Raw genomic sequence first — 14,498 nt, 5'->3', positions numbered from 1 at the left:
CATTGTAAGGTGACATCCGTGGACTTCCAAAGATATCACAGCCTAAACACTTCTTGATACTGGATTAACATCCTTCTATATAGTCTCCAGATAAAAATAAACATGTAGTCAAGCAGGATCAACATATTGAGAAGGAAGGAGACTAAAGGTAGAACTTTTCCTCATTGGGAAAAACAATATGTATAATACTAACCAGGCAGGTCTGTATCTTATTTAAAGACAATGCTGTCAGTGAACACTGCCAGAACACTTAAGTAATAGCTAAGTGCCTAATGCCTAGTAGAGGTGAACAGCCTTAAAAGAGAGGCTATGTCATCATAGTTATGTTGAATGCCACTAAGTGTGAGAATGTTTTGTTTTTTTTTTTTTTTTCAGAGGATGTTTTACTGGTTATTTAACTTTTTGTGTTTAAAACAGTAGTTTCATTTAACGATGATGATTTAAGTGTAGTGAGGAAAATCACTGTCATCCTCTTTAGGAAGCCAGAGTTGGGCCTAGCTTAAGATCTGTGTTGATGGCTATGACCTGATCTATCTGCATTTGAGCAATGCTGAGTGTTGTCTATATTAGTTCTTTTGGCAATTGCTGACCACAGAAGTTAGAGCTTCTAAGCAACATTAGTTCACTGTCAGTGGGTGTCCTAGTTCATATGCAGTACCATTCCCAGTGGCCAAAGAAGGCTGTCTGTCATCTGCAGATTAATTTTACAATGCCTGGAAACTGAGCTACTCAAAGAGCTGATTGCTTTTGTTACTTGAGTTAGATTCTATTTTTTTTTTCATTTACAGAATCTATTACTGCAATGGATGTTTCCCAACGGACTGAGAAAGGAGGCCATCAGTTGGGAAATACCACACTGCACACAAGAAAAACACCAAAAAATCCACACAATAGCTTTGTTATCCTTTTCTGGGATGACTTAATCATTGAGTTTTTTTTAACTTAAGAGATTTTAATTTGGTGATTATTCTTTAAAATTAGAAACCTTTGGGTTGTGTTGCTTTGTTTTGTTTTTAAACCAGTTCTGATTATTTAGAAGCTGACATCTTGGTATGTTGAAACAGTTCCATGTTTCCCCTTGAATGGAATTACTGAGAAAGCAACTTCATCTCTATACACTTTCATGCTTTCCTACAAATCCAGATAGCATCACTTAACATGAATGTTATATCAAAATAATATGTTAATATCAAAAACAGAACTGACCACTTGATATGCAATACACACCCTCTTCATAGAATCTCAGTATGGCCTGGGTTGAGAAGGACCTCAAAGATCATCTTGTTTCAACCCCTGTGCTGTGGGAAGGGTTTCCAACCACTAGACCAGGCTGCCAAGAGCCACATGTATTTACATGTTTCCTTACAGCTCCTGTTGTTGTCAATATGTGGTGCTTGTTGGTACTCCACAGATTTATCCAGTGGCTTCCAGACAGGGAGGGAGAAGTGGGGAGTGATGAGGAGGTGATCCAGCTTTAGCTGAAGAACCACTTTTGCACCAGCCAGGATTTTTACATTCTCCATATGTTGGAAACAAACAGGCTCTTATACACTCATCAATACATTGCATGTATGTGTTGAATTGACTTACATACAGGTTCAAAAGGGAAAACTATGTGACCAACAAGCACAGAGCTGATTTAGTAATTGTAGTGTTAAGTCAATGAGGTATCACTTTAGAAATAAAAATGGTATGGTTTTTCTCAAATAATGTGAAACGTTTTCAAAATATCTCTCTTCAGAGCTAATTATTCAACACTGAGTTGACTCAGGTGAGAGTGCTCATCAGATTGCATGACATGATTAGTTCCTGTATTTACTCATCCATTACTCAACAAGATAAGCATAGTTATAATGTAAAGAATAGTATACAGAATTAGAGGCAATGGGAATGTTAATCTCTTTGAATTGGTGACCTTTAACAACTCTGTGTAATCAGTCCTTTCCTCCACTTCCCACCTGTAGATTATCTAACTGTAAAACTTAGCCTGCCTCATAAGGGTTGCTAATTAATGTAGTAAAAAATAATTAACGTTAAAAATGAAGTGAAAAATAAAAATAAAATTCACAGACACAAAAAATGTGCCATTTGCAGAAAACTATTAAAACTCATTGTATCTGTCTGAGGATGAGATATTGGTGATAGGTGGACAGTTGGACTGGATGGTCTTTTCCAACCTTAGTGATTCTATGATTCTGTGATGTTCTGCCACCAGGTTAGCATTGTATGACCAAAAAATAGAAATGCATCTGCAGGCACAGTACAAATGTTTTGAACTGCAAGAGTTTACATCCAAATGCAAATTACCTTGTGTTTTCATATAAACAGGAGGTACTTTAAAATGCTTTTTAATTGGAACCCTGCACATTTCTACTGAAAACCTTGCTTCCACAGAATATCATTTTCACCTAGGCTATTAATTAGCATTGTGTGCTATAAAGAGTGAATAGTACATTTTAGTAAAATAAAGTCAGCCATGATAATTATACACAACTTTGTTATTTATTTATTATGCAAAGTCTCTTTCAAAAGAAACTGGAAATTGCTAGGAAAGTCATTTAAACAAAGTTTCTAATTTCTACTCTGCTAAAAATTCATTGTGCACGCTTTCTTCTCTAAAATGAGAAGAATGTACCATCTGCAATATATGCAGTTTTATCAAATGAGCATGGCTCAGTTATATTGCAGTATATTGGAAACCATGACTCACTTGTGAAGGATGACAAATGTCTTATGTAAATATGACAGACATAATAATAATATGTTGGTGTTTTTAAAAGAGAACACTCACTGAGCAGTGCATTCAGATTCAGACATTCAAAGTGCTTCTGCTCCTTCCTCTCATCACTGCACTTCACAGTTTTTATAGGTACTACTGCTCTCCATGAAGTAGAGCTCACTCAGCAGCCTTTACCCCCTACAGATTATAACTGTCATTTTATACTTCATTATAAGTTATACACAAAAGTACATAACAAAGTAAAGCATGAAAAGTGGAAATGTTATTTTCCCTACTGCTTTATCATTACATTAAAGCTGTGAGGAAATAACAGGGTTTAACTTCAGGAAAAAGTTATTCTGTTTATGTTGGAGAATCTGGCATATTCTGCTTGCGTTCTTTGTGAGCTTAAGAGCTGTGCCGTGCAATTTACATTGTACTCTTCCCAACTGGTCAAACAGTCATCATAGCTATGACCAAAGCTGTATTAAAAACATATTTTTCATTCCTTCACGAAAATTCTTTAAATCTAGAGCACTTTAATAAAAAAAAAAAAAAAAAAAAAAAGCCAGACTGGCCTCATGCACCATGACTAGTCCCTCTCCCAGCTACCTGGCTATCCCATGGTGAGAGCATTCAAAGGTCTCTGCATCTTTTCTTCTTATTTGTCAGTCCTGTTGCTGTCTCGTAGTAGCATGCTGTCATGTAGTGAAAGGAGAACACTTCATCTGTTATGCAAATCCAGCCTCTAACATCCAGGCTTAACATGAATTTTAGTGTCTAAATGTACCAAATGTTAAAGTCTACAAAATCAACTACACCCTTCTGTCTTTACTTGATTAAAAGTTAGGCATCTAGGCACGAGGTAGAATGAATCAATCTCTTATTTTATAAAGTTAAAAATCAAAGGTGAATTCTCTCATGTAAGACTTGAAGTCTACCATAGTTTTAAATACAATACAGGTATTATTTTGGAGTTTTATAGAATGCACATTCCACCAAAACAAAGTTAATTTAGAGAATAACTCTATAAGACATTCAGTGTCTTAGCAATTGTCTGAAAATACATGAGGAGGATTTTTTTTTCTTGAAGGCTATCGTGTAAAAATTGGTAATTCAGAAAAACTTGGAGAAAAAAAATTATAGCTCAGAGGAGTTAATATTCAAGCCCACCTTCTTTTAACATAAATACATAATAACAATCACACTTAAAAAGCAAAAGACAAAAGCAAACGTATCCAAAAATAAAATCCTTTGACAAGAAAACTACATTGCACTCTGAGTTTTCTCCTGGGTGGGACCAGATAAAGAACAAATGAAATACGGCAGATATTAGTCACATTACTTATTACGCCTACAGCAACAATTCAGACATATGGATGACAAGGTTGGTAAAAGACACCAAATAGAAATGATACCGTGCTTGTTAGTCTGAAACAAATTGGTTAACACCAAAAATCAAACGCATTGCCTGGTTTTGTACAGACAGGGGATGTTATGATAGAAACTGCAGCAGTATTGTTCACCATGTCAGCATTGGCTACTAAAAGTGAACAGTTTGAGCAAAATCAGGCTAAAGTACAAGATTATTCCCTTGACAACAAGAGATTATCAAGTTACTTTTTTTTTTTTTTCTGTAGACTAAATACTTTTTTCAGTTCTTCCCTATAAAAGCAGGATCTGCTTGAATAAGGAGTAATGGGCAATACAGCCATCCCACTTCTGCCAAACACATGTTGTTTGCAGCATACAACAGATTGATTTATCTCTTTGTGGGAATTATCTTCAGACGATAAATCCACATGAAGGGAAACAACTGCATTCAGTCAAACCCTTTGACTTAACCCTAACATTCCTTTAGCTTCCGTAAGTAATAGGTGTTGTCTCTTCGCAGTGTACGAAAGAAGGGTAACTATTTCCCTTTCCTTGTTACCATTACAAAGAGATATTCTATGAAAGTAACTTCTATTCTGTTTTTCATTAATTATTGCCTTTCTTATATAGTGTCCCTTACTGTATATTGTATTATTCAAAGTGTGAGGCATGTGATCTTTTGCAAAAATACAGTTCTTCCTAATCAACTCTAAAATATTTTCATGTTATTTAGTGATGGAAATTTAAAAAAAAAAAGTGTGGCAGATGAGGTGTTTGCAATAGGGTGACAAAAGATGTATTTTGCTCTCCGATATGCTCAGGACTTTATCTTGATTATACGATGAATGAAACTACTTAATACTGTTACAGATTTTTTTAGGAGGAAGTTTTTCAATCAGAGGGTGGTGACACTGGAACAAGTTGCCCAAGGAGGTTGTGGATGCTCCGTCCCTGGAGGCATTCAAGGCCAGGCTGGATGTGGCTCTGGGCAGCCTGGTCTGGTGGTTAGCAACCCTGCATGTAGCGGGGGGTTGAAACTAGATGATCGTTGTGGTCCTTTTCAACCCAGGCCATTATGATTCTATGATTTGTTTGAATAATTTTTCACAAAACACGATTATGTCAGCCGCAGATAATTACAAATCTATGATGGCTTTATTTTCTCCAAACTCAGTGAAATCTATTAGAGCAGACCTAGGGAACATTTTCTTACTTAGGAGTCATTTGTTGTTGTTGTTGTTGTTTTCCAGTTGTTTCTGCAGTCTAAAACAAGTCACTTTAGAATGAAATACCTTTACAATTTTTGTATGTGAAATCAAGATGCATATCGCATTATAGGCTTCAAATGATGAGTTTATCAGAAGCAAAAGAAGTTGCTTCCTTTCCGGTGCTTTGTCATTTTCTTTTGCCCTCCTCAAAAATTGATATAGCTGCAGTCCTGCCCGAAGGTATTATAACCAAATTTTTTTGAGAGGTGAGAGAAAAGAGAATCTTTGTGCAGTAGTAGCAAAAGTACAACAAATTTTGCATAGATACACATGGAACTGTACTACTTCAGGCCAAAGCAGGGTGCAGTACACAAGTGAGGTACCAGGAGAAATACTTCATTGTTATCTGTCTTGAGGTACTCTCTTTTAACTCCTCCAATTAGACTTCTAGTAGACTTCCCAAATACATGTTTTGGGGCATTTGATTTCTGAGGTTCTGTTACCTAAGTCTGTGTCTATGATAGAAAGTGGTTTAAAGCTGTGGACTCACAGACATGTTACCTGGTGGACAATATGCTTTTGGCATGGGTTGTTCATAACATCTGTTGATCTTTACAAAATCAAGTCCTGCGAAGTGTGAAACATGTATGCCAATGTTCTGGGGAACCAAGACAGCACAGCTCTTGAGAAACACGGCATCATTCACAAGCGTTCAGGAAGACAGTCTTATTTAGGTGTTAGGTGGGAGGAACATGATACCCACGTTGGGTTGACATTTCTGAGACTGTGCTTTTATGTGCAAAGAATATAGTATGCAGTGGGCATATGCTAATAAGCAGATGCAAAGTTTATTCTATGTTGCTGTGAATAACCTGAGGAGAAACTTTGAGCAGTTCATTCTCTCACAAACATTTGAATTGCTTCTTGGAAAGAGTGGTTTGTCAGTCAGTATTTCTGAGTCTTTGACCCTTCCTTTCATCCAGTAGATCAGTGGAAAAAATGAGAAATACATGTGGTTGAATTGGAGAAATCTAATTCCAGATTTTCTTCCCATTAAATAGTTGAGTAGAAAGTGAAAGCTGAAGTGGCAGTGACCATAAAAAGCAGCTAGAAGACAAGCCTGGCTCTGCAACTCGTAGGAGAAGGAAAGGTAATTATGTGGTCCAGAAAATGTTTAGAAATAGAGAACTTTGATGTTTCACATCAGAGCAACAATAAATAGAGACAACGAACTCACCTTTTCCCTAGTATTGGTATTTTCCACCTCATCTTCCCACACACTTAGAATGGGTTTTGTGGTGGGAGAATCCATTATGTAATCTACAGATGTTCTACATTCTTTAAAATGTAAACTTAAAAATGAACAATAATACAACATCATCTCACAAGGACAAAAAATTAGTCTGTTCTTTAATGTTTCTTGGATGATGGCAGCCCCCCTCGAAGAGGCCTACATGTTCTGCCTTGCCTGCTAATGCACACTCAGCTGTGTCTTACTCCTCATTAAAACCCAGCATTGTTATTTGTTAATAATTCTGGATTTGGCTCACAATGCCCGTGTTATAAACATTTAGAAATATGGATGGCATATTGAAACACTGACAGATTCTCAGGAGGGTCAGGGCTACTGGCGCCTCTATAATGAAGTCACACGCTGTTAAACACTTTTTCCCTGAACCGAAGAAGAAAACAAAGCAGTTAAACTGCTAGACCATTTTCCAGCAGCATTAATCCATTTCAAACCACTCCTAACCATAGTAAATCACAGGTCTGTGGGAAAATGAACTGCCTAAAGGTTCACCTCAGGCTATTTAGCCGACAAACAAGTTGCTGACTATTGGCAACAATGGGTGGTTGGGAATTACTGCTCAATTTAATTGTAATTACTTATTTTGCTCTGTCCTCTTTGCACTAGTTGAGAGTCTACATCATGGCAAACTCCAGAACAAAATACATTACCAAGGTGCTGCTGGAGATTGACACTGAAGGTGTTGAAAGTTTATTTAAGCAATCTGTTTTACTTCCTGGAGGAAAGTGAGTGAAACCTCTTTGGCTGGGAAAGCATGGAAAGGGAAGAACTCTCTAAACAAGTTTGCTCTGACATGGTCATTTTACTCTGTAGAAATTCATCCACATGTTAAAACATCCAGAATTTTCAGTTTAACTGTGCCTCAACTCTAATACAAAATAGAGGAGCTAGAACTTTACCCATGAGATACGGTATGTTAATAAGAGTAAGATAGCAAAATGATGAATCCATAGGGCAGCAAATGTGCTATTCTGGCTGTCAATCTGATTTGAAAGGCAATTGTCAGTATGTTGTGATTATATCACACTTATAAATGTTCTTTTCACAGTCTAATGTAACACTTGCTAAATTCAGGTCTACGTTTCCAGGTAAATTCAAAATTTCATCTGTAATCATTATGGGAACTGTTAATAAGCCCCAAAGAGGTAATATGTAAATAATTATAGTTGTTTTTATCAATCGTGGTCAATTTAGTTGGCTAAAATGTTCTAGTGTTATTTGCTGCCAATATTAATGTTTATCCATGCAATTCTCTAGTTGTATTCATTATACACATATTAATTGAAAAAATCAGAGATGAAAATTCAAGATCATATGAACAAGGTGTATTTGTGCAATCATTCGCTCCTGAAAAAATTGATAAAATGTGGGCCTGGTAAATTTTAAAAAAGGTATGATGTACAGAAAAGTATTTTTTGTTTCTAAACAAGAAAAAACCACAACTTCACTTTCTGACTTAGGCCAAAAAAAGATAATGTTTAAGGATACAGCAAAATTCAGAAGTATTCAAGTATGTGTCAGGAACGTGCAAAATACTGGTATGGAATTTCCTTGTTATACTTAAGCATTGTTTTAATCCCTACCAGATAGTATCACAAGGCTTTATTCTGTGGAGAGGTAACTGTGGAAAGGCTACAAGCAGGATAGATGTTAGCCTACTGTGGTATATCCTGTACTTTCTCTTGCCTCTCAGAGAGGGAACACTGAACTGAAAATACTGCAAGTTTAGTAAGACATTGGAATTCTTTCAGTTCCTATAGTGCATCAGCACTCAAAATGAATCCACTGTAGATCTCCCAGGCAGCCTGAAGCTGAAGAGCTTGAGGCCTGACTCCTGATGACATATTGCCCTTAAACTTAGCAAACAGTTGTTATTATAAAAGATTACAAAGACTTATGAAGTACTGTGGCTTTCCACGCTAATAGATGTTCCATCTCTACATCATTGGATATAAGAATGATTCTTTTGTAAACTAGAGAAATTTATTCAAGTACTTTTTAAAGGTGTAGAGGAAAGGAGTTCAATAGAAAAAAATTTGTATAGAAGTAGCTTTTTTTTTCTTTCCTTTGAGATAATCCAGCTTTTCATAGAAACACAGAAGCGGTTTGCCCTCTCTTATTTTTGTTAATCAGTTGTGTTTGTGCATTTTAATTCTGATTTCTAAAGAAATGAGGAATTGCCACGGATAGCGTCCTAATCAGATTGTTCTCAAGCAGGGAAGCACGACAGTACTCAATATGAGTGATCAAGCTTCACTTTATTGCTGCACACACAGGGTTTATATATGGTTCCAATACACATGTGTTCCCTTACTATTGGAGCACAAGGTGGGCGGCTAGGTGGGCTGCCTAGCTTCAACTAATGCTCAGCCAGCATTCACACCTATGCCGCTGAGCTCATCCACTTATCTGCCCCCACACATCCACAGAGCACAGCTGTGGATGTGGGCCTGCTGTTTACATGCTGCCCCAAGGATGTTGTGTCTCCCATCTTAACTCCGAATATTTTCTCATGGGTATGCACTCTATGCTGCCGCACCAGCTATGCTTGTACACAGTCTCATGTCCGCCCTGCTCTCGCAGCCATCTGCCAACAAGGAATTATACAAGGTATTCAGAAAAGGAAGAAGAAGTTATTTTACTAAGCAGTGTTGCTATCTTGACTATTACTTCTACTGTTTGTAAGAACAAACCACATTAACTTAAGGTTACTTTAAAAACAAACAAATCAAAGGGATTCTTTAAAGATATTGAGCTTGAAATCAAGGTCCGATTGATCTCTCTGCTATTTACAGATACAATAATCCTTGTCATTTGCAAAAAGATTACCCCCCCCCAATTACTGTCATGTTTACCTGATGATGTATATTAAGTAGTTCATTTTATTATTGTAATATGGGAAGAGAGACATATTGAACACTTTACTCAAGACACGAAGAACAGAGTGGAGTAAAGAAGCCTATAAACATTGTTCCTACTTGGATAACCTTTTAACTAACCAAGCTGGCTTTTCAAACTTCGTTGTCTGTGGCTTAAAAATTTAAATCCTATTTTAAAGAGTGAAATCTTATAATTCAAGTTAAGTTCAAATACAGTCAGGACTATGAATCCATCCCCATCAGAGATATCAAGAAATGAACTTCAGATGCTGCTCTCCTGTTTGAGGTTATTCCTCTTCCCAAGTGGGTAACATATTTGGTGTTAACAGCTCACCATTGGTACTCTTGCCTGTCCAAACTGGGTACAGAAAACTAGCCAATCTTTAGAAGGGATATCATGTTTCTCTCTGCTTCCCCTAAAACATATGCATGATGATCTACACACGTGCAGTAAGTCTGCTGTGTACAGCAGATACATCCAGAGTCATTCTTCCTTTGCCTAGCAGAATAACTAGCAGCTAAGGTCAAAGTCCTGCTCCTACCTTCTAGTGTATCCATTACTGATTCTGTAGAAAATTCCGAAACTTGCAGGAGAAAATGAGCAGCTGCTTTGGTTCCAGTTTGGAAATGGATACGGAGCTGAGGAACTCTTGGCCTCATTGTCTCTTGTTACCACCCTCAGCACCCAAGCTGGTGGAACGCAACCCAGAAAGGGAAGTGAACTTGGCGAGGAAGAAGCTTAACCAGCCCTGGCAGGAATTCATAGTAGTGGTGACACAGTCTCAGTTTAATCCTGAAAATTAAATACTGAAGTCATTCCTTACCTCTTGTTCATGGAAACATTAGCTAACGACAGAAATGTCCAAACAACTATTATTTGAAAGACAAAAATTCTACTGCGATTCTGTGCTACTTTACACATCCAGAATCCAACCAAATCTTTTTCATATCTTCTGAGCAGTTCAGTAATAGCCTATTTTTCATCCTGTTTATGTATTTCTGAGCAATCCCTGACATCAGAAATAAGATGCTTGATCCAAAAGTAATGCCTCTAATATGATTATGTTGGTTGACAACATCAGAGGCAGATGTTGGTGGTATGGCAGTGGAGATTGGACCTTCCCACCAATGTTCAATTACATGTTGTTGCTGTGTGACCAATGGCAGTCGGGGGGCAGTCTGACAGAATGGCATCTGACATAGAAACATGTATGAGCATGCATGCTCTTGTTCATCATTGGTGAAAATACATACTTAATGGTGGAGTCTATGTTGAAAAATAAAGTTTTGTAGCTGAGAATGTGCTCTGTCAAACAGTGTTATTGTGCTCTTTTTGTATGTTGCAGTTTCCATGGAAATAAATAGGAGGCATTACCTTCAGAAAAACCTCTATAAAATTGCTGCAGAAGAAAAAGCTTAGATAGAGCTGCTGTGAACATAAAAATCTCCTAGGGTGGCTGTTCTTCAGCCAGTTTTGTGGATTGTAGGGATTTTAGGGAAATCCAGATAAGCCTATGAACTTATGTACGGTTATCTGAATCTTACTTGCAAAATTTTTGCAGTTCATCCATTAGCATAATGAATCCTGTGGGATGATAGTGGACTCTGTAAAACATTAGCTGCTTTCCCAGTTTCATAATGTTAAGGCTAATAAGTATTGTTAGATATTGTAACACACCATTTGCCTGCCTGAAATGTGTTATTTATGTGAATACATCTGAAACATACAATATGTCTGAGGAACTAAATCAAAACTAACCAGGAGTTTACAAAGAGCAGCTTAAACTCAGGGCTGAGTGGGGCAGTGAATTTTAAAGTGATTTCTTAAATCTGTATTTGTCTAAATATAATGATAGACGTGAAGATGACAATGGGAGATTTGTGTGAAAAGAAGCCTATGATTTAATATCCTTCCTTGAAGAATAAAAAGCAAATTTATTTTTTTCCTCAGAGAGAAATGATGTAAGAGCAGTTGTAAATCAACTTCAAAATACTGGATGCTATTTCTCTTTTTGCAGTCTTTCAGAAGTATGTGCTCCCATCTGGGAAAGTTAATACAGGCATCTGTTTACTCTTTTTAGAGATACTGATATATGAAGAGACTGTGTGGGAGATGGCTTTTGTTTATTTGTTTGTATTCATTTCAGTATGAAGGAGGTAAATTTTAAAAATTCATTTTATTATTTTATAAAATTGTTGCAGTGTTTCATTTTCTTTGAAGCTCTACTGTTTTTACTTACCTGATTCTTTGCAGTTTTTAAATGTTTGTTTTAAGTTTCACTTTTTTTTTTTAGAGAAAAAAAAATGAGAGGAGTAACCATTTTGGATTTTAACATAAAAGAGAAAGATGTAGATGAAGAAAAAGAGAAACTTATAAGAATTATAAGAGAGGAAGAAAGAGGAGGAGAAATTAATAGTTCTCAGTGATTTTCCCAGCCTTGTATGATGATGCTTTTATTCCCACTTGATCATAGACAGAAACAACAACAACAAAATGTAGATTATGAAGCATGGACCATTTTTACCTATTAAATATGAGGCTATCCTTAAGAAGGGCCTCCTTACTGATGGCTTTGAGTGTAGTAATTAAAAACTGAATCCTTTTTGTAGTGCCTGAAGCAACCACTCCTGTAGTGAGTGGGATCTCTACACTGACTTTAATCAGAGCTGGATCAGACCCATGAGCCACACCAATTACGTTCCTACTGGCAGGTAAACTGACATGTCTGTCTGCATAAACGACTCAAATGATGCCTCATCCTTGAAAATAACCAAACACTGTGTATCCGAATCTTAAGTCTAATGATGTTCTTTCATTGGATTAGTATTGTGTCCGAACATCAGCCATTACAAATGAGGCAGTAAATGAGGCCTCCTGTATACTTGGTCCAGTACTAACAAATAGAAACATGGATGAGGTAGTTATTTAATAAACAGGGTAATAAGTAGGTAATAAATAGGGCATGGTGAATGCCATGTAATACGTTGTTGACCTATCCTTGTAACATCTATTTTTCCTTGAACTTTGACTTGAAATTCTTCTGATTTTGATATTTTATCAACACTCATCTGAGCATTTCTAGTGCCAAACATAAACATAGAACGAGGATGAAGACAGGGATACTATCAGAGGATTTAATTAAATGTAAATACATATTAACTAATTTTTTATTCATTTTTTTTTCCAGAGGTGCGGAGAAATCTCATTTGATAGCCCTGACCAGAATGCCAAATGTGTTCGCATGCTAGGTAAGAGTCTTTTCCCCTTTTGGTAATAAGAATTCTGTGGAAGTAAGTTTAATTGGAGATTTCTTCTCAAAGGTACATGATAAGGACTGTGGTGATTCACACTGGCATTTATACAGCTCATCCATATGTGATCCTCATTAATTTATTCTTTACAGCGAATTTTCTATTACTTAAAGTACATATATTCCAGTAGTGCCCAACAATGGAGATTAAAATACAGCTGTACCAACGCTGTAATTGTAACCTTTGATGTACTCGATTCCAGAACTCATAATTAAAAAGCTAAAAATCTCTGTAATTGAGCCAAATTTTAGAAATCACCCTGGGGAAAATGTTAACTTTTGCAGACTGCATAGCTTTAATATGAAGGACAGATTATGTGCTTTGAAAACAAGTATTAATTTCACAAATATTTATCCAAAGCCCCTAGGACAGGAGACAGGCCTTAAGCTGCATCAATCAGCAAAATTCTCACCATTGTGATTCTACAGATTTGCACTAGTGTAGCAGTTTGCTCATCATTTGAAAAAAAAAAAAAAAGAAAAAAGATAATATTGAGCAGAGCAAAAGTGTCTATTCTTTGAAAACAATGCAGAAATGTTCTGCTATGCTTCATTAATTTCCATGACTAATTTTATTGTATTTGCTTGTTTCATCTACAATGCTAGCCAGTAGTATCACAGCAAAAATCAACAGTAAGTGTCTAAAAATCTAAAAGAGATTTTTTGCTAAGAAAAAAAAAAAAAGAATCATGAAACATTTGCAAGATTAGGCTTTAAATCCGAAGACCTCTCACCAGCCAGGGCTGAGATAAATATATGTGGTAAATTAAAGCATTGCATCTAAAAACACGATGACTGAAATAGTCACAATTATAAAAACTGCAACTGGTAATGTCTAGGAATGTAATTCCCATCTGGGTGCATGGCTGTGTTCTGTAATAACAGATTATGTGGTTTCTTGTTTATATTCATTAAATCCTATTGTCACAATTGACTGTAATTGCTGCAGAGGAAATCTGTCATGCTTATAGTGTACAGATCCCAGTAGATGAACTGATACAGTGGACCATAATGACCTGTTACAACAATGATCTGTGGTTAGAGGTTGTTAATGGCACAAGCTGACAGAAAAGATACTTTTGTGATCTCTTATCATGCCAATTATAATATACAGCTTAAATACTGTGGAGTGCAGAATACTTTCGTTCTAAGGAGTATATATCCATGCAAATGTTATTAATCATTAGAAGGAAAAAAAAATGAAGAAAAAAAGAAGAGATTAAGAAGCTGTATTACCTAAAGATGAAAGTCTTCTGCATGAGTCTCTTGTCATTTGTTTTGGCATTTTTATAACAACACATATTGTAGTTAGGCATCATCCTTAGTGCAAATGACTCTTTAGGAGCAGTAAACAGAAGATGTTTCTCCATTAGCTATATTCATATCTATGTTGACTAGTACGTGAACATGCAAGAATTTATTGTATGCTGTAAAGAAACTGCTAGGGATGTAAAAATGACTCTACAGTGTCTTGTCAAAGGTATGACTAGTCCAGGGACTTTCCCAGAGATGGTATCTCTTGTGTTTTAAAGTATCTCTCCTGTTATTAGCGTGCATCAGTGTCTCTAAGAAGTTAAGGACCTTAGTATCCTATATAATATAGGGTATTATATTTCATCCCAAGATATCTCAAATCATGTACAGTGCTGAGGTTATTCTAAGTGCAAGAGTATGCTCCGCAACTGGCTTTATAAGTGG

At 36.4% G+C, this 14,498-nt stretch overlaps 1 protein-coding gene across 2 annotated transcripts in view; it reads left to right on the top strand.

Annotated features, from left to right (window-relative positions):
* Positions 1 to 14,498, top strand: part of PDE7B (phosphodiesterase 7B) — a 167,635-nt gene that overhangs the window by 39,964 nt on the left and 113,173 nt on the right. For both annotated transcript variants that reach the window (XM_085217245.1, XM_085217244.1), the window contains exon 3: positions 12,678 to 12,738. In XM_085217245.1, coding sequence (XP_085073371.1) covers positions 12,678 to 12,738 — 61 coding nt within the window. The remainder of the gene's footprint in view (positions 1 to 12,677; positions 12,739 to 14,498) is intronic.

This window comes from Meleagris gallopavo, chromosome 2, assembly GCF_905368555.1.
Source record: "Meleagris gallopavo chromosome 2, MGAL_WU_HG_1.1, whole genome shotgun sequence".
Taxonomy (NCBI): Eukaryota; Metazoa; Chordata; class Aves; order Galliformes; family Phasianidae; genus Meleagris; species Meleagris gallopavo.
Note: the sequence above shows the minus strand (reverse complement) of the source record. Positions and strands in the feature narration are given on the sequence as shown.